The sequence below is a fragment of the Amphiura filiformis genome, chromosome 4 (assembly GCF_039555335.1).
Source record: "Amphiura filiformis chromosome 4, Afil_fr2py, whole genome shotgun sequence".
In the NCBI taxonomy this organism is placed as follows: Eukaryota; Metazoa; Echinodermata; class Ophiuroidea; order Amphilepidida; family Amphiuridae; genus Amphiura; species Amphiura filiformis.
Window position 1 is genome coordinate 66,798,609 of NC_092631.1, and position 27,294 is coordinate 66,825,902.

Below are 27,294 nucleotides of genomic sequence, written 5' to 3' on the forward strand. Positions count from 1 at the left end.
GGTTAGTTAGACGCAAGTGACCAAGTCACTTACATTATATTATAGAGGGCAGAATTAACCATCCATTTGTTGCCGAAATGAGTACCATGTACCGTAACCACTCGGGTATAAGCCCACCCCCTAGATGGCAGATTTCACTTCAAAATGGGGGTGGGCTTATACCTGGGGAGGGGCTAGTACTTGAATTTAGAAATAAGAAAGAATCATCCCCGGGAATCATCCCCATTTGTATATGCCCAATGTACCAGTAATTTCTATCATCTATGTCAATTTCTTAACATTCTAAGTGTTGAATGTTAATTATCAGCTGATATTTTTTTTTATTTGTCCTTAAATGTGAGAGAAAAGCATTGATTTGATTTAAGAACTTTTAGTAATTTGACCTCAGATGACCCCAGTTTAGTACTGGGCTTATATCCGAGTGCACCCTTGTTCCCAGAATGTTTTGAAAAATAGGGGGTGGGCTTATACCTGAAGGTGGGCTTATACCCGGGTGGTTACGGTAATTGTGGGCATAGCTAGTTCTGGCTATAAGCCCTTGATTTGTTGTCTCCTTTATTCATTACTTATTCTGTTTTAATGAATAAAATGATGTGTGTTGAAAATTATTTGGATTTGTCAAAATAATTTATAAAAGGCTGTGTTTTTGTGCAGCATAGTCAGTCACATGATCATACCCCCACTCATCGTACCAACGACAGCTGCCATGCTCATATTCATCACATGATACTCTTGGTTGCCCTGGATTACGAGATGGTATAGGAGGCTCACCAGCTCTTTTGCCAAGCTGGAAGAAATTCTTGTAATAATACCTGTACAAAAAAGTAGAAATATTAAATGATGTGAGTTTTACAGCAGCGACAAAAGAAGCATTTTGAGATACAGGCACCCAGGTTTGTGGGATGGGGAGGGGGTAAGGGGGCATTTCCCCCTCCAAATATTTTTCTTGACCCCCCATTTCCCCCTACACACACTTTTAAGGCAAAACCCCCCAAGTTAACCCACTGCTATACTGCAAAAAGAGTGTTTAGAAATTAAACACTTTTCTAAACACAATTTTGCCTTCACTTTGTAAACATGTTTAGAAGCTAAACACCGTGTGTCAAATTTCTGAACACTGGTCAGTGATGGTGTTCAATTTCTAAACATCTGACATCCATATTCTAAACATAATGTTTCTAAACACATTCTTGCCTTCACTTTTTACAAACTGTTTTTGCAGCGATAGGGTTTGAATCAGCAACCTCTTGCACTATAGTTGAATGCTTTGCCGACAGAGCTAACATGACTGCTTATCTATGGCAGTTTTCTTCATTTTCTAGTACTTTTGATTATCCCACTGCAATCATAGCTGTTAGCTAACTATGGATTTAGGCCTAAAAGAATATTGTTTGATTGGCGTAGCATAAAAATAAATTTAGGGTAGGTCGGTCAGCAATTTTTTTCACACACATTTTAAGCTGTCAATTGCGTATGATAAAGGCCTTGGATTATTTTCGCCAGCCCATAGGGCTGGTACCTAATTCTGAGATGGGGAAATGTTTTTGATGTCTGCTAATTCGATTTGCAAGGAAAAGAAAGTATGTTTTGCCGTTTCAACGAATCTAAAAACGATTGAGTATTGCCAAAGTTATGTTTGAATTAATTATGACTTAAAAAGTTATCATAGGTTAGGCCTACACATATAAACATAAATTTGTTCAGCAATCAGCATATCAAAAAAATGACATGGTCAAAGCGAGGAATGATCACGAGGTCATATCAGTGGACTACTGAGCATAGCATGATGTTTGGTTGCCTGTGAGTGCATAATTGATATGTTGATAACAGATCTAATAATGTTGTAGAATCAAAATCTTCATTATATGGACCACATTGAAGTCAAAGTAATTATCTATCCTATCCTGTATCGTTTTATGGATAAAATTGACTCAAAATGTTATTGATGATATTCTTGCTATCTTTAACATCAGTTTTGTCTTTTCAACAGGAAAAATCCGATTGAAAATAAAGTTTTTAGGGGCTAGCTATAATATTGAACAATATATCCCATATTTTGACATGCACTTATAGAAAATAAATAAATTATTGTCTTACTTTATAAATTATAAATACTGTAAAATGACACATAACTAAAGTGAGGCCAATTTCTATCTTTTTTATTTGATTCATAAAATTACATTCAACAAAATGATTGAAGACTGAGAAAACACACAATGCAGACTATTACAGAATGGAGTAGGTTAGATGCCATGTCCATAGCTTTGCAGGAGTTTCGGACTAACAATCAACACATTCAAAAAATACAGTTTAAAAGAGAAGATTGTAGTGAATGATCAGTCCTTTATCATGTGCTTGCCACTATCTACTTTATAGTAAACTATACATTGCGAAATAATATAAAATTATTTTAAAATAAAATGTGCATGTAAGTTGAGTTTACATAGCTTAATTAACTAACAACTGCAGTGTATTTCTTGATTTTAATAATAAGCATGGGTAAAAAGCAGTAAAGACAAAAATACAGAACAATTTGGAGTAATGAATTAAAGAGTTGACAGGAGTTATAGGAGTTAATGTTTTTTGTTGTTTCAGTGTGCATGTTCTCACCATTGATGGTTTGGTGAACTGTCATGTAACATGGATGTAAGCGTGATCCTAAAAAATGCCTTTCACGGTGACCCAAACTATTTACAAGACCTCTTCTGCATTGAGGCTGGCCTTCCCTTTTAAAGGGAATTTTTATTTAATTTTTTTTTAATTTTAATTTTTTTTAAATTATTTTTTATTTTTTGCAAAAAAAGAAGAAAAAAAGGCTAGTGTCGGGTCTATTTTTAGGGTCAGTTGGGTTACGCCAATCAAACAATTTTTTTAGGCCTTATGTATGTATGCCCTGTAAGGCCATACTTACCATCTTTGAATGATAAATTTATGTCCCTCCTCCACTTTTGCTGCTGTATGAACTGACAATGGATCACACTGGCCTGCTGAATTCATATTATTCCAAACAATGGCTCGACCTTTCTTGGGAGTCACACTTATACCAAGCTCTGTAAGATTGGAAAATTAAAGAAAAAAGTTTCAACTATAAACAAATAATAAATGAGGGGCAATGCATTCTTAAAATGAGAAGCTTATTCACTCAAGAGTAGGTTATGTGTATTAACCCTAAGCCAACCCGTGTTTTTTTTTTGCTATCGAAGGGAAAGAAGAAACAAAAAGGAGAGAAGATGAACAAAGAAGTCACTTGGGATTTGAACCTCGGACCCCTCACATGCCACGCAGAAGATCACTGACCTGTAGCCATGGATGTTACACTGCTCTGGGCAGCAATTCCTAGGGTATATATGACTTAGGTTGGTTGCGTCATCGCATCATGTGTTATGCATGCACGCACAGTGGTTTTAATAGTGAGCTTTAGTGAGACCCCGTTCGGTTAGGGTTAAGGAGGCCTAAATCTAGGAAAAACATGTTAATTAACCCTAAGCCAACCCGTGGTTTTTTGTTATCGGAAGGAAAGAAAACAAAAAGGAGAGAAGATGAACAAAGAAGTCACTTGGTACCCTGGGATTCAAACCTTGGACCCTTCGCATGCCACGCAGATTCACCGACCTGTAGCCTTGGAGGTTATGGTGCCCGGGCAGCGATTCCCTGGGTATATATGACTTAGGCTGATTGCGTCATCGCATCATGTGTTATACCATGCACGCACGTACAGTGGTTTTAATAGTGAGCTTTAGTGAGACCCCGTTCAGTTAGGCTTAATGGCTAGTACGTATGTAAGTATTAGAAAATGTGACTCTTATTGGCAGGGGCTATTTTAGGGGGAAAAAGACACTGCACGTAGGCATATGGAATTTTCTGGTTACATGTACTTTTGCCTCAATGCCCAAGCAGGCTACATGTTGGCACTTGGGCAGGGTGTTGAGGGCTCGAGGGATTTGTTCCCCTCCAGTTTATGTTTTTTTAATTACTCAATTTGGTGATTTTTTTATCGAAACCAGTAGCGTAAAATATTTCTCTTTGATATGGGGACTGATGGTCACCCTGGGAACATTCTACAATCTATCAACCAACTGGTGGGGGAGGCTGGCACCGTATTTATCAATGCGCCCAAGCCCTTCCCTGGCAAATGTCCCTTTCTCTTTTTATGCCTATTCAGTTTCCTCTTGTATCATTAAATTGATCCCCCAATCCATTTGTTTTGGTTTACCGTGCATGCATTGCTTAACTCTATTTCCTACTTTAAACATGTATTTGCTACAGCGGTGAATAAGCATCATTTTGTTGATCTCCTGTTCCAGTGTTGTCTGTTGGGCAATATGTTGTGAATATACCCTAATGTCTTAGCTGGGCGGAAGGTCACATGTTCGATTCCTATGTCGGTGCATTCTCCAATTTTTTTTATCTGGAGTTTACACTGACATTTGTTAACTCAAATGTGTTAAGTTTTAATTGTAACACATTGGGTGGGTTAAACTGTCCTTTACTCTTATTATGTTTACATTCAGTTTCCTCTTGTATCGATATCATGTTTGATCCGAATGTGTTTGTTTGTTCCAGTACACAAAGCATAACTTTATTTCTTGCTTTTAAAAATACCGTACTAATGATATTATTATTGTTAAATGTATTATCATTTATATATAATTTACTTAAAAAAGGGTCCAAGAATTTAACCTTGGTTAAACTACTTTTGAAACTTTAACTTTAAATATTTAATATCATTATTTATATTATCTGCAATTCTCATTAACAATTTTTCAAAATATTGGCGTATCAGGACATGTTGTTGTTTCTAAGAATATGTTACGTGATTGGTCACACAATTAAAAATATTGCAAATAATAAGCATGTTAACCAAACGGTTCGTTATATAGTCCACCATTCTCATTATTTTGTGATGTAACATTTTTTCTGCCAAAACTAAATATCTACAAAAAATATATAGACTTTGAAAGTGCATTTGACTTGATTTTTTATATTTTTGAACCTAGTCAAAGCTCGATAAAAGTACCCACCTGGTTCACTAATACCAAGTTAATGCTTTTATGTTTTACAAAATGTTAATCAGAAAATATATTACTGGGAGTTATTTAAATAGGTAGGTTTTCATTCAAAATGTAAATCCATTTAATTGACTTTTCATTATTTTCACTTAGCTACAGCTTGATGAAAGTACACACCTGGTTCACTATTACCAAGTTAACGATGTTATGTTTAAAAAATGTTTAAAAATGGCATTATGTTTTTATGTTAATCAGAAAAGAAATTGGTTGGATGGTGTTATTTAGAAGGTTATGTTTTCATTTTAAATATAAATTCATTTAATTGAATTGTATTTTACAATGAATTTACCTAGCTATAGCGTGATGAAAGAACACAACAAAATGCAAAAACGCATACAAACTCTACAAAGGTGCCTACAATTTTCTTATCACACAGCCACTTACAATGATCAAAATGTGATAAGATTTCGGTAAATTTCGCAACTTCAGTGACACACAAAGGTGCATGTAAGATATCTGCAAATTGTATAATATTTGTCAAAGTTGCATACAAGTATTATTACAAAAAATTAAATGCACTGTCTGTGAACTAAATGTCCAAATAGTGCTTAACTTAAAACTTAATCACTAAGATGTTCAGTTCATAAATATGGTGTTGCATTGTCTACAAGCAATACACATAAAGGTTTAATACCCAAATGACTTGATGAGTTTATAACTCAATAGAAATAGGCCATGTGGATTGGGAGCTTAAAATATCAGCAGTAAACCTAAAATGTTCGAGAAGATTCCAAAACCATAACATGTCTTTTTTACAATGTTGCAACAATGTGGTTTATCCTCACGAGTGACCAAAAATCATGGAGTAATTAAGGGTGTCGCCAGAGGCGTTGTACGGCAATAATATTGCTTGATTTTTTTTGCAAAATGAATGTTTGACTGATTACCACAAACTATACCCATTTTGCAGAGGATTTTCGACTAGATCAGTCGTACTTTAACTTCTTTAATATCCTGGTCATTTGTTGGGTTGAAACTTGAATTGTATATAAACTGAGCTCAAAAAGAAACTTATAATTTTTCACAAGGTCATATCTTGAAATCCTGTCCATCAAATTGAACCAAAATTACACACAGATTTACTTCAATACTCTACTCTTAACACATGTCAGTAACCAAGCAGTTTTCCAACTGACATAGCAGTAAAATGCACTGACATGGGACAGCTTCCTGGACCACATTCACAGCCCAGCCCTGTTTCATGAAAAAAGTGTATGAAAGGCAGAAAGCAGCACCGTTTATCATCTGTGCAAGGATCTTGTGTGCATTCTCACAGGTTTTTTGCCCTGGGTGCCACATGTTGGGCTGTGAAAGTAAAGGAAGCACAGGAAGCTGTCATATGACAGCGCATTTTGCTGTTGTGTCAGTTGGACAACTGCTTGGTTACTGACATGTGTTTTGAGAAGAGTATTAAGGTAATCATGTGTGTAATTTTGGTTCATTTTGATTGACAGTATTTTAAGATATGACCTTGTGATTCACAAGTTGTAAATAATTATAAGTTTCTTTTTGAGCTCAGTTTATATATAAATATTTTAAGCACAGATTTTTAATTCTCATTGCACATTATTTGCTGAAGTCTGGTTTATGAAACAACACATCTGTCAAAGTAAGTGGAAACAGGGGGACAACTGCAATGCAATGCAGGCCTGTTTCCTGAAGAAATTGTGTGAATGGTGGAAATAGCACAATTTTGGAGATAGCCAACTGTGCCAGGATTTTATGCAAAAAGATATCAAAGTCTTCAGTGGACTTCGCTAAACAGTGATCTTCGCAGCGCAAGTGAGCAGGATATGCATCAAGAACATTGAGAAATATAACTTTACAATCATCAACAAGAAGAAGGCTGCTGGCTAAGTAGAATTATTAAACAGTGTATTTGATTATATTGATTATGTATTTGTATTCACTCACAGTATAATTGTCAAATCATATTTTACTTTTGATTAAAGGCTTAGATATTGCAGTGTGATTTGTTGTGCATTCTAAAGTGAATTTGGGAAAAGGTGTTTTTGGCCTTGAGTCATATTAAACGACTTGTGACAATAGCCAGTCAGCAATAAGCCTATACAGGGTGTCCCAGAATGATTTATACCGGGAAAAATGGGATTTTCTAGGTATGAACGGCATTTCTATTGGTCATATTGTTTTGCATTTTAAGTTCTACATATATTTAGCTTTCTCAGATTTTTTAGATTTTAAAATTTGGACGTTTCTAGTAGAAGTTAGAGAGGATTGCGTAAAAATGGTGAATTCCAAGTTTTGACAAAGCAACCTATTTTGAGAATCTGTAAAATTACTAACTGTTCAGCACAAAGTTATTTGGAAAATGTTATGCAGTATATTTGTAGTGTCCTGTTCTTACTTCTACTAAATAGTCGATATCTATCGATTATTTAGGATGTTACGAAGCAATCCTTTTATGGAATAAAGGATTTGCTACGCTTGCGTGACCTTAAACCATTCTTTCTTTGGCGGTAGTTTTGAAGCCAATTATGGCGGTGTGTGAGTTTCATCATTTGAAATGCCGGAAGAGATGGATTTTTCATAAAAGTATAGAGAAGGTTCGTCCTTAGTGTCACAGCATGCATTTATGTCCACAGTATATTGGCAAACCCACAGCTATGTGACGAAGAAAATCAAAATTTACTGCGGAGGATCCTTGAGGAAGTTATATCCTCTGTAATAATGAAATTTTTGGGTAAAAATTGGGGTAAAAATCACATAAAAAGTATGTTTTTCAACCTAAATATCTGATGTCATATTGAAATGTTTCACTTAATCCCATATCAAGAATTATTTAGCATTGTAAGCTCTACATCTGTGCCAAATTTGGTTTATTTCCTATAAAAGAATGCAGGATTTCTCCAATATATTGCACAGAGAGTCTGATCGATGGTGATAAAGGATCCATGTGTTATGATGCCTTTGCACTGTAAATTACACACATGCAGTTTTCGTCCATTTTCAGTAATAGCAATGTCACGCAAAAACGAATCAAGCTATTTCCATGAAAGTCACAGAATAAGTAGGAGACATATGTGGCATTGTATTGCACTTATTAAGATTAGATACACTGTTGACTATATATTTTTGATAATTTGTTCAAACACGGTATAAATCATTCTGGGACACCTTGCATAGCAATACTACTCATGCTACATGTAATATCAGTAGTACTAGTAGATAGCAATACTAACATGTCATCTATGCCTCTATCAGCAGTAGATAGCAATAGAAGTATGTCATCCATGCCTCTATCAGCAGTAGATCACACTACAGGCCTCTATCAGCAGTAGATAGCAATAGAAGTATGTCATCCATGCCTCTATCAGTAGTAGACAGCAATATTAGTATGTCATCCATGCCTATATCAGCAGTAGATAGCAATACTAGCATGTCATCCATGGATGCCTCTATCACCAGTAGATAGCAATACTAGTATGTCATCCATGCCTCTATCAGCAGTAGATAGCAATACTAGTATGTCATCCATGCCTCTATCAACAGAAGATAGCAATACTAGTATACACATAATATATAGGTTCTGGTTAAAACTATGGGCCTGAGGTGAGATCAATAGTACTATTTTCCTGAGGGGCGCAAATAATCCAATAATCACGCGTGGGTCCATTTCCTCAGCAGGAAAGATGCCACAGCCTAGCCGCTGTGTGTTTTTAAATCCATGACTTTGTGTGCATGCATGAACTATGATTATGAAGCCAAAAATGTAATCATTAATTCATGATAAAAATAAGAAATTTCCATTTTTTTTATATTTTTAAAATAATAAAAGCCCCAAAATTTTGACCAACCTGCTAAGAATTGAAGTAAATTCTGCAATAATTGTAAATGCAACGTAAGGAAATCTTGCACTTTTTGTATACTTTCCGTAACAATGGTTTGATGGGGAAATCCCTGTTGACGAAATTCACACTGTTTACTACAAGCGTGCTGAACTGATGAGTGACGATGTGCGGTTAACGTTTATTTAATTATTTATCACAACCTGAAAAAAATCTGTTTTTAATATTTTAAGTTTGTTTTTTCCTAAATAATCTACATGTATGTTTTCTTTATTAATATTATGAATAAAAGCAATTTTAAAAGACAAAATCAAAATGATAACTTTTTTTATATTATTGTGGCACCACGTGTTTGGTGTTTTAACATGATAACAACATGTTAATTTAAAATGTGCGGAAGTACAAAAATTATGTGAAAATTGGCGAGTTTGCGCATGTTTTTGCACCTGTTTCTAACCACGTTTCGGACCAAAACTTACATTAAATTAAAAAAATATTTTCATAGCAACTAGAGATGGAATATGATAAAATATCACGGCGAAAATGAACTTTTATTTTATTTGAACAATCGACATTTGATGAGGTGTTAGACCCGGGGGTGTAGCAAAAACATTCAAAGGGATTGCCGCGATGCCGTTCTGATCATGGAAATTATACCGCGGCGTTCCCGGTATGATTATTTGTCAAATTCAGATGGACGCACAAATATCCGTCTGGACCCCGGTCTGGACGCAAGTTTTTGCAACCTTGTCTCCGGATTTAATATAAAAACTTAAATTTTACTTTGAAAATCAAGAAATAAACAAGTCAGATTGTACTCTGAGCCTGGGTAAGGGTTAGGCCGTGAAATGTTACTCCCCAGTCGGGCTGGTGAATTTGAAACTTTAATCGACCGACTGCACTGCTCGCCACTGGCGACCAGACGGGTGTAAATTTCCATGCCTGCATGCCTCTATCAGCAGTAGATAGCAATACTAGTATGTCATCCATGCCTCCATCAGCAGTATATAGCAATACTAGTATGTCACCCATGCCTCCATCAGCAGTAGATAGCAATACTAGTACGTCATCCATGTCTCTATCAGCAGTAGATAGCAATATTAGTATATCATCCATGCCTATATCAGCAGTAGATAGCAATACTAGTATGTTATCCATGTCTCTATCAGCAGAAATAGCAATACTAGCATGTCATCCATGCCTCTATCAGCAGTAGATAGCAATACTAGTATGTCATCCATGCCTCCATCAGCAGTATATAGCAATACTAGTATGTCACCCATGCCTCCATCAGCAGTAGATAGCAATACTAGTACGTCATCCATGTCTCTATCAGCAGTAGATAGCAATATTAGTATATCATCCATGCCTATATCAGCAGTAGATAGCAATACCAGTATGTCATCCATGTCTCTATCAGCAGAAATAGCAATACTAGCATGTCATCCATGCCTCTATCAGCAGTAGATAGCAATACCAGTATATCATTCATGCCTCTATCAGCAGTAGATAGCAATACTAGTATGTTATCCATGCCTCTATCAGCAGTAGATAGCAATACCAGTATGTCATTCATGCCTCTATCAGTAGTAGATAGCAATACTAGTATGTCATCCATGTCTCTATCAGCAGTAGATACCCAGCAAACACAAAAACGTTTTCAAAAATGTTTTTGGAATGATATTAAAACGTTTTCATACCCTTTATATAACCTGACATTTAAACTTTTTCTGTAAAACATTTTGTGTTTGCTGAGCAGTAGATTATCAAAAAATGTTTTTTAATGTTATGAAAACGTTTTATACCCTTAATATACCCTTTATATAACTCTACATTTAAACGTTTTCTGACAACCTTTTATAACCTTTTGCGAATGATGTCAAAAACGTTTTATGCTTGCTGGGTAGCAATACTAGCATGTCATCCATGCCTCTATCAGCAATAGATAGCAATACCAGTATGTCATGCATGTCACTATCAGCAGTATATAGCAATATTAGTATGACTCTATCAGCAGTAGATTACAATACTAGCATGTCACCCATGCCTCTATCAGCAACAGATAGCAATACCAGTATGTCATCCATGCCTCTATCAGCAGTAGATAGCAATACTAGTTGTATACCATTATATGCTGCACATCCCAGTACCAATATTTCCACTAACCGCCCCAGGAGTATATGTTGGCCAAGTTCCATCACTATCCCAAGATTTTTGTACAATTCAATCTACCTTCTCACCTGGGAACTGTGTTTCTCCTCCTTTTTCCACATCTTGTAAATAAACTAGGATTGTTGCATATCTATCTCTCTTGTCATGGTAACCAACAATACAATCTGTGTGTGTTTTGTAACCTGTGGAAGAGATATAAAAAAATAAATAAAGACTTTTTTCAAAGGTTGTAATTTTTTACAGTATTTTACAAATAAACTCTACATTCAACATCCTTATTCCTCAATGACATCTACAAATTGTACTTACTGATGAAGTTGTAAGCAGAAATGTCAAAGCTAAACTATTTCTGTTAATGAGTACATTTTGGATACAAATTGGGAGCCATTTATTGATTGACAAATAAATAATACAATGTATTAGCTGCTTCAGTACAGACAATATATGATATCAAGACAAATTCAACCTTGCTATTGTTTACATGACAGAGTGAGAGTCCCAAATACTTCCGTTCAAGCCAGTAAGATTAAAAGTGACCTTACTTTTTGAAATGAAAATGTTGAAAAAGAATGCTTTAAACTGGCTTTGTTTCTTTGCCTCTGTCACCACCAAGCTTTGTTATAAGGAAGGGGAACAGGGCTGAAAAAACTTTTATTGGCTGTAAATTTAAGCCAAATTACACACCAATAAAGCAACACTTACATTGGGGAAGCAAAATTTCCCAAAAATCCCAAATTTCCCTCTAAATTCCAAAATGTCCCTCTGATTCCCAAACTGTTCTTAAAATGAGATTTCTGGATTCCATATTTTCCAAGTCTGCAGAGGTAGGCAACCTTTTCACCTCATGTAAATTTCTTGAAGTAAATGCATGACCAAATGTTGACTTACCAATACCCCTTGGATATGACGTCACTTGGAATTTTCCTCCATTGCTAGGCAACATCCCTGTAGCTTGGTATATTCTGTCTTCAAATGTCTTGGAGAATTTACTCTCGCCTGGATAAAATGATGTACTATGGGACCAGTGAAATGAGGACTTGAGTTGTGAGGACATAGAGGCATTCAAACAGGTTGTACCTGAAAGTATAATAGGAATAAAAGATATCATTATGGGATAGAATGATGTACTATGGGACCAGTGGAATGAAGACTTGAGCTGTGAGGACATAGAGGCATTCAAACAGGTTGTGCCTTAAAGTATAATAGGAATAAAAGATATCATTATGGGATAGAATGATGTACTATGGGACCAGTGGAATGAGGACTTGAGTTGTGAGGACATAGAGGCATTCAAACAGGTTGTACCTGAAAGTATAATAGGAATAAAATATATCATTATGGGAAAGAATGATGTACTATGGGACCAGTGGAATGAGGACTTGAGTTATGAGGACATAGAGGCATTCAAACAGGTTGTACCTGAAAGTATAATAGGAATAAAATATATTATTATGGGATAGCATGATGTACTATGGGACCAGTGAAATGAAGACTTGAGTTGTGAGGATATAGAGGCATTCAAAACAGGTTGTGCCTGGAAGTATAATAGGAACAAATGTAATTATCGGAGAGTATAGTGTACTATGTGACCAGTGAAATGACTTGAGTTGTGCAGTGGCAGCTTTTTTGGGGTGGGGGCAAAATCAGCAAATCAACCTAAAATTCTGCACTTTCTTGCTAAAAAAAGTGGAATTTTTTGTGATTGATTTGTTTTGTGTTGACTAGGGACATATATGTGTCTTAAAAACCTTAATGTTCAGACCGAATGGGTGGTGAGTGAGCCAAGACGAGGTCTGTTCACCATCAGACAGTATGATAGATAACTGGGGATAGAGTCCATTTTATAATGATGTGAAGTTGTACACATCCAGGAAAGCTTTTAACTTGATGCAATCTTTAATACAAAGCCAGTGCAAGTCAGAGGGGCACATTTATTTTGAAGCTTTTGCAGAATCATGACTCCTTATATCCCTAGCACAGTTGATAGTAAATATGTTTTAATTTCTATTGTTTTTGATTCTCATTTTTGCATCATGTATCTCAGTTTCAGAATTGCCACCTTTGACCCGAATGGATCAGAGCATGTTTATGTACATACCTTCTGTGAAGTCTTTTCTAGACATTTGCATATTCTTCCCAGCATCCTTCAAGTGTTTTTGTAATGTGTGTATCCCATCAAAACAAATGATTGCATCTTGTTCACTAGTCTCTGCCACATGCCTTTGATGGACTCTTTTTAAACCCTCACACTCACGATCGCTCAGGAAACCATCATATTGATACACACTGGGAAAACAAAAATAAAATAAATTAGTAAATAGTACAACAAATGGGGATCAAAGCAGAAGATGTATAAATCAAACATAATTATGACTGGATTCTAATATATATCACAAATGCACTCGTATTGGTTGAAAAATGTCAGGGTGAATTTTGGTATCACCATGCTTGGTGACAATATTTCATGTGCCCTGCATGTCTGCAGTGATTTCACAGGGTTCTGGCTGGAGAGAACTTGGCTTATTTCAAGCTCTACAGTAGTTGTGATTATTATTTACCTGGAAAAGTTTGAAAGTTTCTACAGCTCATATTTGAAATGAGACCCTTTATCATATTTGTCATGTGCCTAGTATGGTGGGAACAGACCCAAGTTCATCTTCGAAAAAGTTTTCTGTTGCGATATCATGCTTGGTACATAAAAATATGCAACACAGAAAGATAATTCTTATTATTTTGTTTCAGAATTAAAGCTATTAAAACCAGATTACTAAGGGAAGAACCCAAACGTTTAATAAATCCTATAAGTTGTTTGATGAAGTCCTATAAATGAAAGTCATTTTGTTAGGGGGAGGGGGTCAAAAAGTCTGATTACGTTTGTAGATGACTAGTTACAATACTGGTCAAAGTTGATCTTTCTGGTTGGAATTTTCAACATTTCATACTTGCATTTCAATGAGGGAGGGGTGAGGGAGGCCTGCTAAAGTTTGTTCGGTTTATATAAGGCAGAGAAAATAGGACTCATAACATCGTGTATTGATATAGAATGGCGTGCATGCTGTTTGGCGCAGTGCTTATGCTTATGTGAATTTACGCGAGTGTGAGTTGGGACTTTATTGATGCGTGCAGTAACAAAAGCCGAATAATTTCCGCCTTATATAAGCCGAACAAACATTAATGAATGCACTTTCGTTTATAAAAGGACATCATCGAACTTTGAATAACAGTCCTGAGATTTAACAATGCTAACATTTTGAAAAAGATGTAAGTCTTCCCCTTAAAAACAAACAAATCACCTGTTATTTCATTAATTATGTATGTATTAAAGCAAATACAATTTTGTAGATGGTCTGATGACAACACCTGCTTGCTATATCCTGTCATTTATTTGCCTAATTTGACTGTAATTCTTATTTTAAAAATGACCCTAGATTGTGTATTATATATAGTGATTGAGTGCTGGTGGTGGTGGCAAGACGGTGTAGGGGATTGTTGGCACAAACTGCATCACACTCTCCACCTTGTTGCAAATCTATGCGAGCCAAATTCAGCCAATATCCCAAAATCATTTCCCCCTATTGTTCTTATCTTTTGTCAAGGATTTACTCTACATGAAACCACACAAAAAAGGCATACGGAAGACAATGGGGTTGTATTTTGATCAATGACCTTACAGTTTTGCAGCAGTTTGTCCAGACCCAGGATACCAGGAGGGTTCACACACCCAAAAATCAACAAAAAGGTCCACTTTTCAGGGTCAAAATGTTTAAATGCACCCAAGAAGGACCATTTTGACACTGTTTCCAATAGCACCAAAATGTCCATAGGGGTAAAAAACACATTTTGGATGTAGACAATTCTTGAGTAAAAAGGTCTGCGTTTTGCAAATTCCAGTCCCCCCTGCAAACAATTCCTAGCTACGGGCCTGAGTTTGTCCTACCCCTGATCTTTTAGCCTTGTTTACTGAGAGCACAGACACTAGAAAAGGGTTTTTCTGTGCTGAGAGTTGAAAAGTGATGCCTCCAATGGGCTTGATGGAATAATTGATGGATGAGGTCACTTGAACTTTAATTGCTTCTATTCTTGTTTTCTCCTTGCACTTACCAACATGATACATTGTTAGCCAATTTAGATAGACAGATACTTTAAATACTAAAAAAGTGGAAATTTTCATTAATTTCCATGCTCAACAAAGCTACCATGAAAAATGAACTTGTGACTGACTCGGACTGGCTATATTCTTATAAACACCTCAAAAGAAATAAGTCCCCCTCTGAACATGTCGTCATAACATCGTAAGGTTTCATTTTGTACCAACAAAACTAACTTTGAAATAATTATATGACTGTTTACTAAGTGCTGTGTGAAAATGAGAGATGTCCATGACTTCAGGGCTGAATGAGCCTAAATTGAAGGCAAAAACTGCCCTTTTCAAAAGTCACAAAGTAGGCCTATGCTTGTCACAAAAGTTGATTCATGGCTTGTTACTAATGGAAAACCCCATATATGTGTTTGAGTGCAGTTTAAAATCCTCACCAAGTGAACATTTACTGTAATGTGTATCGATTCTTGATCATTCAGCCATGCAAATCCCCTTGGTGCAGAGTTCAGCACAGTGAGTTGTAAGATGGTCAGTTCCATTCCTTGTCCCAATACGCCTTGCAGTTAACAAGCATAGGCCTACTTTGTGACTTTTGGAAAGGGCACTTTTTGTCTTCAATTTAGGCTCATTCAGCCCTGAAGTCATGGAAATCTCCCATTTTCACACAGCACTTAGTACACAGTCATAGAATTATTTCAAATTAGTTTTGTTGGTACAAAACGAAACCTTACGATGTTATGACGACATGTTCAGAGGGGGACTTATTTCTTTTGAGGTGTTTATGTAAACATAAATCACAAATTTAACGAACGAGCCAAATAGTTCACAAATCAGCAGTGCACAAAAAATTACATACACGAAAATTAACACTGTTACAGTATCAGCTGCACCATTCCTTGGAAATGAAGATCTACATCATGTAGAGCATACAGTTAACAAAATAGCAATGAAAAGAAAATGGGCGACTGTTCCGATTGACTTTCCTGGTTCATTTTAAGAATGTTCATATCAACAACCTCATTCCCACTTTTTCTCCATCAAAATGGAAATTTTGGTATCAGTGGACAGTCCAAAAAGTGTCTAAAAGTGAGTTATTAAACTTCATAAAGTATTGGGGGGGGGGGGGAACCCAAATATGTCTCAGAGCTGAATGCATGCATTACATGTAGTTTAGTGGTGCACATTTGTCTCCGAAAAATTGACAATTATATTCTTCTCAAAAACAATATCTAGGTAGAATATGTCTTAAAAGCTTTGTTAGACGTCAGTGAAAATATTTCATTATGCATTATCTGGATGTAAAACTTGAGGTGCATATTTATTTTGACTGAGAATTGAGTTGGGGAGGGGAATGCTTTCCACCTTGCTTTTCAAAATGTTTGCAAGCTCTGAGAAATAATCTTTTTTTCTATGGGCATTCAAATTCACATTGTTTGCTTACGCCCCCTGAATGTGATGAAATCAGACCATCTTCCTTTAGCCTCACACCTACCGAGTTGCAGCACCTTTCCTTCCTTCTTCACTGGTAAGTTCCACTGCTTGCACCTTCCTGTCATCTACAACAACGTCTTGAATTGATAAATGATCCAAAATAGTTGCTTTAAAATCTCTCACTTCAGGAGGTATGTCACTGTCCATGTCACTAGTACTGCTTGATTTATCCTTCCGTTGTAATGTTATAGGAGTTCTTTCATCATGTTGAGAGGGTTTTATTGTGGGTTCTTTTCCCTGAGGACAATCTTCTCCAACACAGTATCCTTCTGCGGATCTCTCTGATGTTGAAGATGCTGTTACAGTTGTGTTTGCATTGTCTCCATTGGTGATAGGGAACATAATGAGTCCAAAGACTCCAAAGAGGACTGGAAGGGCCATTAGAAGAATCACTTTGAATATTTTGAAGACAAGACCTGGTTCCTTTTGGGAATTTACAGAATTACCCTTCAACTTTTTGGCTGCACTCTGTTCTTTTTGATATTGTTTTTGTAATTTTCTGTTTTGTGGTTTACCCATGTTTTATTCCAACAATACATTAAGTTGATTTCATCTCCTGTACGCCATGGATTGAAGAGCTCTCTGCATTGTTTCAGAAAAAACAGAACATAAGTTACAGTACAGTAAGGCCAACAAAAAAAAAAAAAAAAAAGATGTTTGCTTGCCCTCAACCAACCGACCCTAATTTTGGAAATCAGAAAAAAGTGTTTTTTTCCTATTTACTGTACAAAAGAATACCGAACCTATTTTTGAAACAAGTTTTTCTTCTTTTCAAATTTTTGCATTCTGAAGATGTAAAAAAAAGTATTTTAGAGCTTGTGTTCAACATTTTAGTTGTTTTATAATGTTAGTTGATTCATTTTGACACCAAAATTGTCTGATTTTTTATATTTTGAGCCTTAAGGGGTACATTACACCTGTGGGTTAATTTTGTGCCTATGTTTGCATTTTTCTCAAAAATTATAGAACATTGGTGACAGGTACATGTAAGATATGTATATTATAGGGGCAAAGACTACAACTACTGCACTGAAAATTCAGCAACTCAAGTCAACTAGTTATTGATTTATTGATCAAATATTGGTTTTCCTCATTTTTGACTGTAACTCCACAACTGTTGTCTGTGCTGAAATAAAATTTCCAGTGCAGTAGTTGTAGTCCTTGCCCCTATAATATACATATCTTACTTGTCACCAATACGCTATAATTTTGAGAAAAATGCAAAAATAGGCACAAAATTGGGCAGGGGTGTAGTACCCCTTAATTAATACTGAACAGTAGAGTTTGCTAGTAATTAAAAAAAAAAGAAATCCCGACCGACCGACCGACCCAATTGTTAAAATTCATTTGAGGGCAAGCAAACAGTTTTTTTTCTTGGCCTAACATGCAAAACCCACTTTATCCCATGTTGTGATGTATGGTACCTGCATTATAATGATAGAAAATAAAAGAACAGAAATAAATAAAGATCACCAATGCTGATTTTCGAGCACATACTGGGCCTTTGTTTGCCAATCTTAAAACTCTCCGTCTGGATGATATAAATGAACTTTATACAGCTATCTTTATGTTCAAAGCTTACAATTGCTTGCTTCCTGCACTTTTTGACAACTATTTTCAATATAGTGCTACAATCATAGTCATAATACAAGGCGTGTGAATAATTTCTATCTGCCTCGTGTTCGTTCTAATCTTGCTGCTAACTCGATTAAAGTGCATGGAGTTAACATTTGGAACTCCATTCCCATTTCCATCCAAAATGCCACATCCACAAGCTCGATCCTTTAAACATCATTTTAAGAGCAATTTGCTTTCTAAACCGGTTTACCAGTAATTATTCTTTGACTCCTGTTCACATCTTATTTTTTTGTAATGTCTTGTCTTGTCCTGTTTGTATTTGTATTTTCGTTTGTACTGTTTGCCGGCAACCCGCACCCACGAGCTTGCTCCCCGCGTGTTGCCCCACAACTTTATTTTAGGTTTATTATTGATGCCCCTCTTAATCTGGTCTCAGGCCCACTCTTGTCCTGTCTCTTGCCTTTTAATAGGTTGTTTGTTCTTACATGATCGCATTTGACTGTCATCAGAGGGCCTGTGATCAGATTCACTACTTTTGCTTTGTATGTAATTGGTTTGAAAATTATGGCATTTGTCATTTATACTATGTATTTTTGAAGTTGTGATTTGTGAAATAAATGTTAGTTAGTGAGTTAGAGTGCAATAACATATCAAACCACCCTATTTGGCTTCATGTATTATGTCACACGTATGTAATTGTAACATTTGCAACATTGTCACAATTGTAACATTTGCTCAGGATACACACTGTAAGGTATTTTACATATATTTCATCAAATACATTGTAACCATGGTAACATATCATGCAAAAGTCAAGGGGACATTGTTGTGACAAAATTTGAGATTTTAAGTAAAATCACAAAATACAAGAAATATAAAATCGAAATATTTAGTCACAATTGCAACGGCTGAAATCTTTTGTTGCCTGGGTGAATTTATGGGATATTCACAACACATTGAGCCAATTGACCTCAATAGTGATCTATACATGTACAGACTGATGCAACATGCACATTGTTTCCTGATAGGCACTTGAATGAAATAGCAATTGTCTTTGCTGACTTCATTTGTAAATTAAAAAAATATTAAAAGTCTACATATCTGAAAGTGAACCATTCTTACAAACATTTTAAGACAGCGTTCAAGATTTGACTTACGTTTGGCGGACACGCGTGTGAAAAAAGTATTTAGGGGTGAAAAGAACCAAAATTCTTGAATGTTTATATGTTTCCAAGGGTAAAATGTCATCTAGTTTCAGATTTTGGCACTTAAAACTCCCTATCTTTTATAGATTTTGAGAAAAAATCATTTTTTGGTCCGATTTTGGCCGAAAATGGCCATTTTGGGGTGACAAAAATTTTGACTTGCAGATTTCCTGTGAGTATATGAACATGAAAACTATCAAATAGTGCCTAATTTTCTATTCTAATTGTGTAACAAGGGTACAATTGTGATATTAAAAGCATTGAATGGGATCCATATATTTCTTTATTTTTGTAGCAGGGTAGAAACTTGAAGGTTCGGGTGACAATTGATTTAGAAAAATATACAATATTAGCATCATTTTCAATTTGAAAACGCCATATCTCCACAATGGTATGAGCTATAGGGATGCTTTAAGTGTTTATTTGCTCAGTATTTCATTAGCTAAATGGTGATATAACAAACAAGTAAGCTAGATATACAGAAAATAAAATAACTTGCAAAATGCTACCCCCACCCCTAAGGATTTTGAGGCGTGAAAAAGTCACAGATTTTGCAAAAAAAATAAGTCCTTCAAAATTGGGAGGTTTGAGGCTAAACAAAAGACATGTTGCCCTTACCAATGCCTCCCTCTAGAGCAACATGTTTTTTGTTTAGCCCTGAGTATCCCCATTTTGAAGGACTTATTTTTTTGCTCCAATTTTTGCTCCAATTTGGGGACTTGAGGGCAGAAATATGCCTGTACAGTGCTATGGGGAAAATTTTCAAGTTGATAATTATGCATTTTTATGTCAGATTCAGTTTCTACACAAAATTTCACCCTAGAAAATGTTCCTTTAAGTAGGATATCTTTCACTTTAAGTTTCCACCATTCTGTCCGCCAAACGCAAGTCAAAGCTTGAACGCTGTCTTAAGGACTCACAAAGCATCATGGTAGAAGATTTATAACTAATAAGCTACAGTTTCTGCCAGAGAAGAAATTTAGGCACTTGTTTACGCAGCGATCAGAATCTTGGTCAAAAATCAAGTTACCTCCAACAAAGAATAAAGCAATTCCTATCGAAGTAACTTCCGGGGTAACTTGATCGCTGACAAGATTCAGCTTTCTGCCTTGTTTACATTTTCAGACCATGCACAGCAGTAAACATGGAAGTGGGGTTCTGATTGGCTGATGCCTCGTAATACATTTTACCCTGGACCTACAAATTATAGGTTAATAAACGCGTATCACTTGTTGGGAGTAAAATTGTACAAAACAATGCACGCGCGTACTGAGATGTGATGCGTCTAATGCACGAGCCCCGAAGGGGGGAGTGCATTAGACGCATCAACATCTCAGCTAGTACAAGTGCATTATTTTGTACAATTTCTCGAGCAATAAGTGATACGCATTTATTAACCTATTTCATACAAAACTAAAAAATCCTGTGATTTTTGTAATTTTTATAACAAAATTGTCACTAAAAATGTTGGAAAATACAAACAAATATAAATGCCTCCAGCCGCAAGAAAAATGAACACGTCCGAAAGCACTGTGTGTACTACGCGTAGTGCGCGCCTGTGCAATTATACAATATTTATGCACGGCTAGTAATTTACTAACGCTTGCTCTGATTGGTTCATACTATCTAGGAGTGTATGAATGTATTATAATTACCCTCAATTTAAGAACTGAATTTTGTTGATCCCTTTTTAGGACCCAAAAATGTTTTGATTCCCCTCTATCATAGGCTATATTTTTCCACACCTCCCCACCCCCCCCCCACCCCAATGTCATCACACCAATATCTTCATGGCAGAAATCACCATGATGGTAGATCGAATCCACTTGTTCTTCAACAGCCACGCATGGCCATTTTATGGGCCAAGGAACATCCGGCTATTGACAATAGCCTGGTGACTGACCTCTGTAGATGTCAGTGAGCAGTGTGGTAAATAAGGCGGGCCCGGGGGCCCATAGCCCGTGAAAATCAATGCGGGCCCGACGAAAATGTGCCATGAGGGCCTGACTGGCCCATGAAAATATAAGTAAATAAATAAATAAATTTAAGCTTACTGAAAACGGGACTGAAAATACAAAAAATCTTCCAAGACATCGTCCATACTACACTAATTCATAATGGAGATTCATTTTAAATGCTGATTTTTAAAAAAAAATGTGTTTATTTTCCACTCTCAATTTATTCGGGCCCGCAAAAGTTTGTGAGGGCCCCTAAAGATTCAAGAACAAGGGCCCAAATGGCCCGTGGTCATTTTTGCTTATTTACCACACTGTCAGTGAGCCTGGTACGTCACCTGTTTTAGACTGCCTCCACCAGTGGTCTACACTGCACTAGTGTTATTAAACTGTTATATTCCGTAACCCGAGTGTTTACGAATGAGGGCAGCTAGCACAGCTGTCATTTTTTTGTTCTGCACATATAAAATCTTTTTTGTCAGTTTTTGATTTCAAAACGCACGGTTGTTTGTCAATACGCACGCTAACGAATTTCATGTTCTTTCAACACATATTCAAGTCAAGTACAAGCATTTTACAATTGGCTTCTTTAAAACCAAAAATTAGGCCAAAAAAAAAATTGTTTGTTTGTCCATAGAGGCTTATGAAACAGTTGGGTCGGTAGGTCGGATTAAAATTTTTTTTTTTTATACAGATATTGCACTTGAAACTGACAATTTGAAGACTGGTAAATAAGTCAAAACACACAGCACTTTACTGGTTTAACTCTTGAGATGGTTCTGCATGTTATACTGTTCATTTTCTTTACATTTTCTTTCTTTAAGGGACCGTTCATTATTTCTACGGGGGGCGGGAGCAGACAGAAAGTCACTGCCGAAAACTATATGACCCCCCTTCTCCGATAATAAAAACCACACGACCCCCCCTCTGAGCTACATGAAAATCATATGACCCCCCCCCAACCACCAACCAAAATAAAACTTAAGTATTGCTGCAGAGGAGTGGGATCTTTGTTGATGCTGACTTTCTCTGTACTATTTTTCATCACAATGTAGCAGTGATGTCAGTGTGCATTTAATTAGGCACAGCTTCAAGTAGCTAGTGGACGCTTAAAGCGCTGGACGTATGCACACACGCATAATGACGCGCATAATAGATGCGGCGCATGGATCACGTCACTGCCACATATCAGGCTGAAAAATTATGCCTTTACTGTTTTTGCCACCCTGCTATCAGTAGACCAATTTTTCACAAAAAGCACCTAAATTGACCCTAATTGCAGAAGGTCTAATTGGGCACTTTTCTCCAAATATTGGTCTTTACTGAATAGCCACCCATCAATATACCGAAATCGCTGAAAAGGACCCCAAAATCGTGGCACATCCTCATATACATGTACCTTCAACCAGGTAGAAGTAGAACCCCACGGGGTATTTAACTTGTTTTATTTATTTAAAAACTAGAGCGATAACCGCACCATAGCTGAACCATGTGGCTTCGGCAGTATTTTGTGGTAGGCCTATACCACTATCATAATTGCATTTAAATTTCAGCTCAATTGAAGCATTTTGAAAACTTGACATTTGACCCCTTTATTGCCCCTTAATGACCTTAAATGAATTTTAAAATATTTTTAACATGTTTAGAATGTCAAAAGGATCATTGCGTTTAAATTTCAGCTCAATCGGAGCATTTTGAAAAACTTGACCTTTGACCCCTTTATGACCCCTTAATGACCTTAAATAAATTTTAAAATATTTTGTAAATGTTTACAATGTCATAAGGATCATTGCATTTAAATTTCAGCTCAATTGGAGCATTTTGAAAACCTTGACCTTTGACCCCTTTATGACCCCTTAATGACCTTAAATACATTTTTAAATGTTTTAAACATGTTTAGAATGTCATAAGGACCATTGCATTTAAATTTAAGCTCAATCGGAGCATTTTCAGTTAAAATGACCTTTTTTGACCCCTGTGACCCCAGGATGACCTCTGACGTTTGGAAATATTTTTATTATATTCTTTATGTTTTCCTCTTTCATATGACACCACTCATGGGGTCATACCTTCGTGGCATTTAGAGATATGTCCATTTCAGACCAAATGGTTAGTCAGTAAGCTAGTAAGTAAGCTAGTAAGTAAGCTAGTAACATTCACTCATATAGGCTGATACCATTTCATGGTTCAGCAAAAATATTATTTATTTCACATGCATGTACACAGTTGTTGGTTCAAACTGCCACCCTGTGCTCCAGCTAGTACATGTATATGTACTTCATACCACAGGTCCCTGAACAAACCACAGTGATATTATCCATAAGACTGATTAAAGTTGCAGTTTTTTTGCACCAAGAACAATCTTTCAAGTGGCAGGTTTGGAAACTTGGAGGCAAATTATTGTTATTCATTAGTTTTATTGTAATTAGGCTAAAATGGCTGTAAAATGAATTTATTTCATTTTTCAATTTAAATCATTGACTTCAAAATTTCTTTTGTAAAGAGGTTGTAATTTAATTCAATCATACAGAATATATAAAATCAAACGAGTTTAATTTCTTCATTTATCAAACTATCAAGCTGATTTATTAATTTTCAGTCTCTTAAATTGTAAATATGCATCAACTTCTCATACATGTTGATACTGGGTGCAGTACATAGCCCCCTTTGGTGTAAAATAAATGAGTTGCAAAATCTTCTTCAAGTAGTTTGTGACATCTTACCATAAATCAGTGATGTATTGATCGGACTCAAGTCCACTTTTTGCCGGACTCGGACACAAACAGACTCGGTTTGGCTCACTTGGACACAGAAGGTCCAATTAGATCCATGTAAAATGTGAAATGATTATCTAAAAATGTCAAAATACATGTAGATCTCAAATTTGATTAAAATTTGTTGTCATAATATCCTACATATCCACCAAATTATTTAGATTTATCTGTCACTTCCCAGAATCATTACTGTTATCGTTAATGTAATAATTGATAATTATACATATTTAATATCTAAAATTTCTTTCATGGAACTTTCTAATTCATTAAACTCTTGAAAGAGAGAAAACATGCACACAGACATGTACACCCCATCCATAGGGCTAGGGTGGCTGTTTTTGCTGAACCATGAAATGGTATCAGCCTATAAGTGTGAATGTTACTAGCTTACTTACTAGCTTACTTACTAGCTTACTTACTAAGTTACTAGCTTACTTACTAAGTTACTAGCTTACTAACTAACCATTTGGTCTGAAATGGACATATCTCTAAATGCCACGAAGGTATGACCCCATGAGTGGTGTCATATGAAAGAGTAAAACATAAAGAATATAATAAAAATATTTCCAAATGCTGGAGGTCATCCAGGGGTCACAGGGGTCAAAAAGGTCATTTTAACTGAAAATGCTCCGATTGAGCTTAAATTTAAATGCAATGATCCTTGTGACATTCTAAACATGTTTTAAACATTTAAAAATTTATTTAAGGTCACTAAGGGGTCATAAAGGGGTCAAAGGTGAAGGTTCTCAAAATGCTCCAATTGAGCTGAAATTTAAATGCAATGATCCTTATGACATTCTAAACATTTAAAAATATTTTAAGATTCATTTAAGGTCATTAAGGGGTCAATAAAGGGGTCAAAGGTCAAGTTTTGCAAAATGCTCCGATTGAGCTAAAATTTAAATGCAATGATCCTTATGACATTCTAAACATGTTGAAAATATTTTAAAATTCATTTAAGGTCATTAAGGGGCAATAAAGGGGTCAAAGGTCAAGTTTTCAAAATGCTTCAATTGACCTGAAATTTAAATGCAATGATCTTTATGACATTCTAAACATTTAAAAAATATTTTAAGATTCATTTAAGGTCATTAAGGGGTCATAAAGGGGTCAAAGGTCAAGTTTTCCAAAATGCTCGATTGAGCTGAAATTTAAATGCAATGATCCTTATGACATTCTAAACATGTTGAAAATATTTTAAAATTCATTTAAGGTCATTAAGGGGCAATAAAGGGGTCAAAGGTCAAGTTTTCAAAATGCTTCAATTGACCTGAAATTTAAATGCAATGATCCTTATGACATTCTTAACATGTTTTAAATATTTTAAAATACATTTAAGGTCATTAAGGGGGTCATACAGAGGTCAAAAGTCAAGTTTTCAAAATGCCAGCTCACGATGCCAGCTTCTCAGCTTCTCACGATCAAGATCTTATTAAAATTAATACTATCCTGCACAGTATTGCTGCTTGATCAGATCGTCACAGTCATCCGCCTAACTTACCTCGTGCCCTTGCAAAGGGCACAGTTGCTCTAGTTTATTTTATATTCTTTACTTTTCTTCTTTCATTAACACCACTCGGGTGGTCATACCTGCATTTCGAGATTATGCCCATTACAGACTCCGGGTGACAGTGGTATAGGCCTACCACAATATACTGCTGAAGCCACATGGTTCAGCTATGGTGCGGTTATCGCTCTAGTTTGTGTGTGTTCACTACTCACTGGCAGTCACTGTACATTTTGTCCCGAACATTTGTCCATCACACAACCATAATATAATTTCTGAAAGGGTGTATTTCTATTATTATTATTATAATTTTGGGCTAGTCTTTGTAGTTTAACTAGGGTATGGAAATGACACCTGTGTGGGGTGGGGTTTGATAGTGGATGTGTATTGGGGAATGGTTTGGGGTGGTGTAGTTGTCTCTTTTCATTGTAAAAGAACAAAGAAGAGTCTGACCACAGCATTACTGTGCAGCAGCTTGATTATATTCTTAATTCTGATTACGAAAATGGCAGTGTACCGGTACATGTATATTTATGAAATATGGTTCAAAATTCTCTTATTTCAGCAAATTTGTATTGTACATTTGGCAAATTAGAAGCAAAATCTAGATTTTTTGGAATGTTTTATCCAATGACCTATTTATTCAATATGTTATAATAAATTACTTAGTTATTTATTTATTAGTTTTGGTGCAAATTTATGTCAATTCACACCGTGGCAGGTGAAAAACAAGCCGCAGATTCTTCTGAGGCCAGACTTAAGTCCGGACTAGGACCAAAGTGTTGGCCGACACGCAAAGCGCAAATCTAATGGTCAGGGATTCAGGGGTAATGTACCAGATGGGGGTCCAGGGGGCGAAGCCCCCGGAAGCTCCAGGATTTTTGAGGTGCAAAACCATATGACCCCCCCTTTCAATAACTAAAAAACCATCTGACCCCCCCTTTTGCCTGACCAAAACCATCTGACCCCCCCATGTATTCTCCCGGCCCCCCCTCCGGTGGAAATAATGAACGGTCCCTAAATTTATACTAACCACTGTTTTACTAGCACATTCAACGCAAATTTAAAAAATAAAAAAAAAAGACACGGTCGGGACCAGAGTACAGGGTCGGTCGGACGTGGACAAACAAACAATTTGGGGGGGGCCTTAGGGAGATATTTATTATTTTCTACCCGTCCCGGTATCCAAAGATTTATTGTCAGAATATTAAATCGAGCATAGCAGATACACATGTATTAATTTAGTTTCCCTGCCTGTACAATATAATCATTTACCAGGCGTTGTCGCTGTGATGTGGAATCTAAAGCGAATAAAACAAGAACCAGATCTTTCTCACCTGCTTCATGCAATTTTTAGCTGCAATCCTCCTCTTGCTTGTTTGTTTACCTCATAACCTATGGCAGGTCAATCAATCAATCTGGGGTCGTGTTTTCTAGGCCCCAATCATTTTTATTCAAGGGGAAAAAGACCACTAGCATCAAAACGTAAATGACTTTTTTTGTCATATCATAAATTTATTTGCTTATATTTGATATATTTATATATATAATATTGAGATGGATTTGCTGTTTTAGGCCACAACAATTTGTTAAAAGCTGTTTTATGTCTTATTTAAAATTGTACATCCCTAAATTAAA

The 27,294-nt window shown here is 36.0% G+C and overlaps 1 protein-coding gene across 1 annotated transcript; it reads right to left on the bottom strand.

The window, feature by feature from the left end:
• Window positions 1-622: 622 nt before the first annotated feature.
• Window positions 623-27,133, bottom strand: LOC140151245 (uncharacterized). Its single transcript, XM_072173515.1, has 7 exons — window positions 26,994-27,133; window positions 16,639-17,219; window positions 13,146-13,333; window positions 11,936-12,124; window positions 11,116-11,229; window positions 2,912-3,050; window positions 623-812 (listed from the first exon to the last, which is right to left on the bottom strand). Exons 2-7 carry the CDS (start codon window positions 17,154-17,156, stop codon window positions 629-631), a joined length of 1,332 nt encoding a protein of 443 aa, XP_072029616.1. The 5' UTR covers window positions 17,157-17,219; window positions 26,994-27,133; the 3' UTR covers window positions 623-628.
• Between the last annotated feature and the right edge of the window lie 161 nt (window positions 27,134-27,294).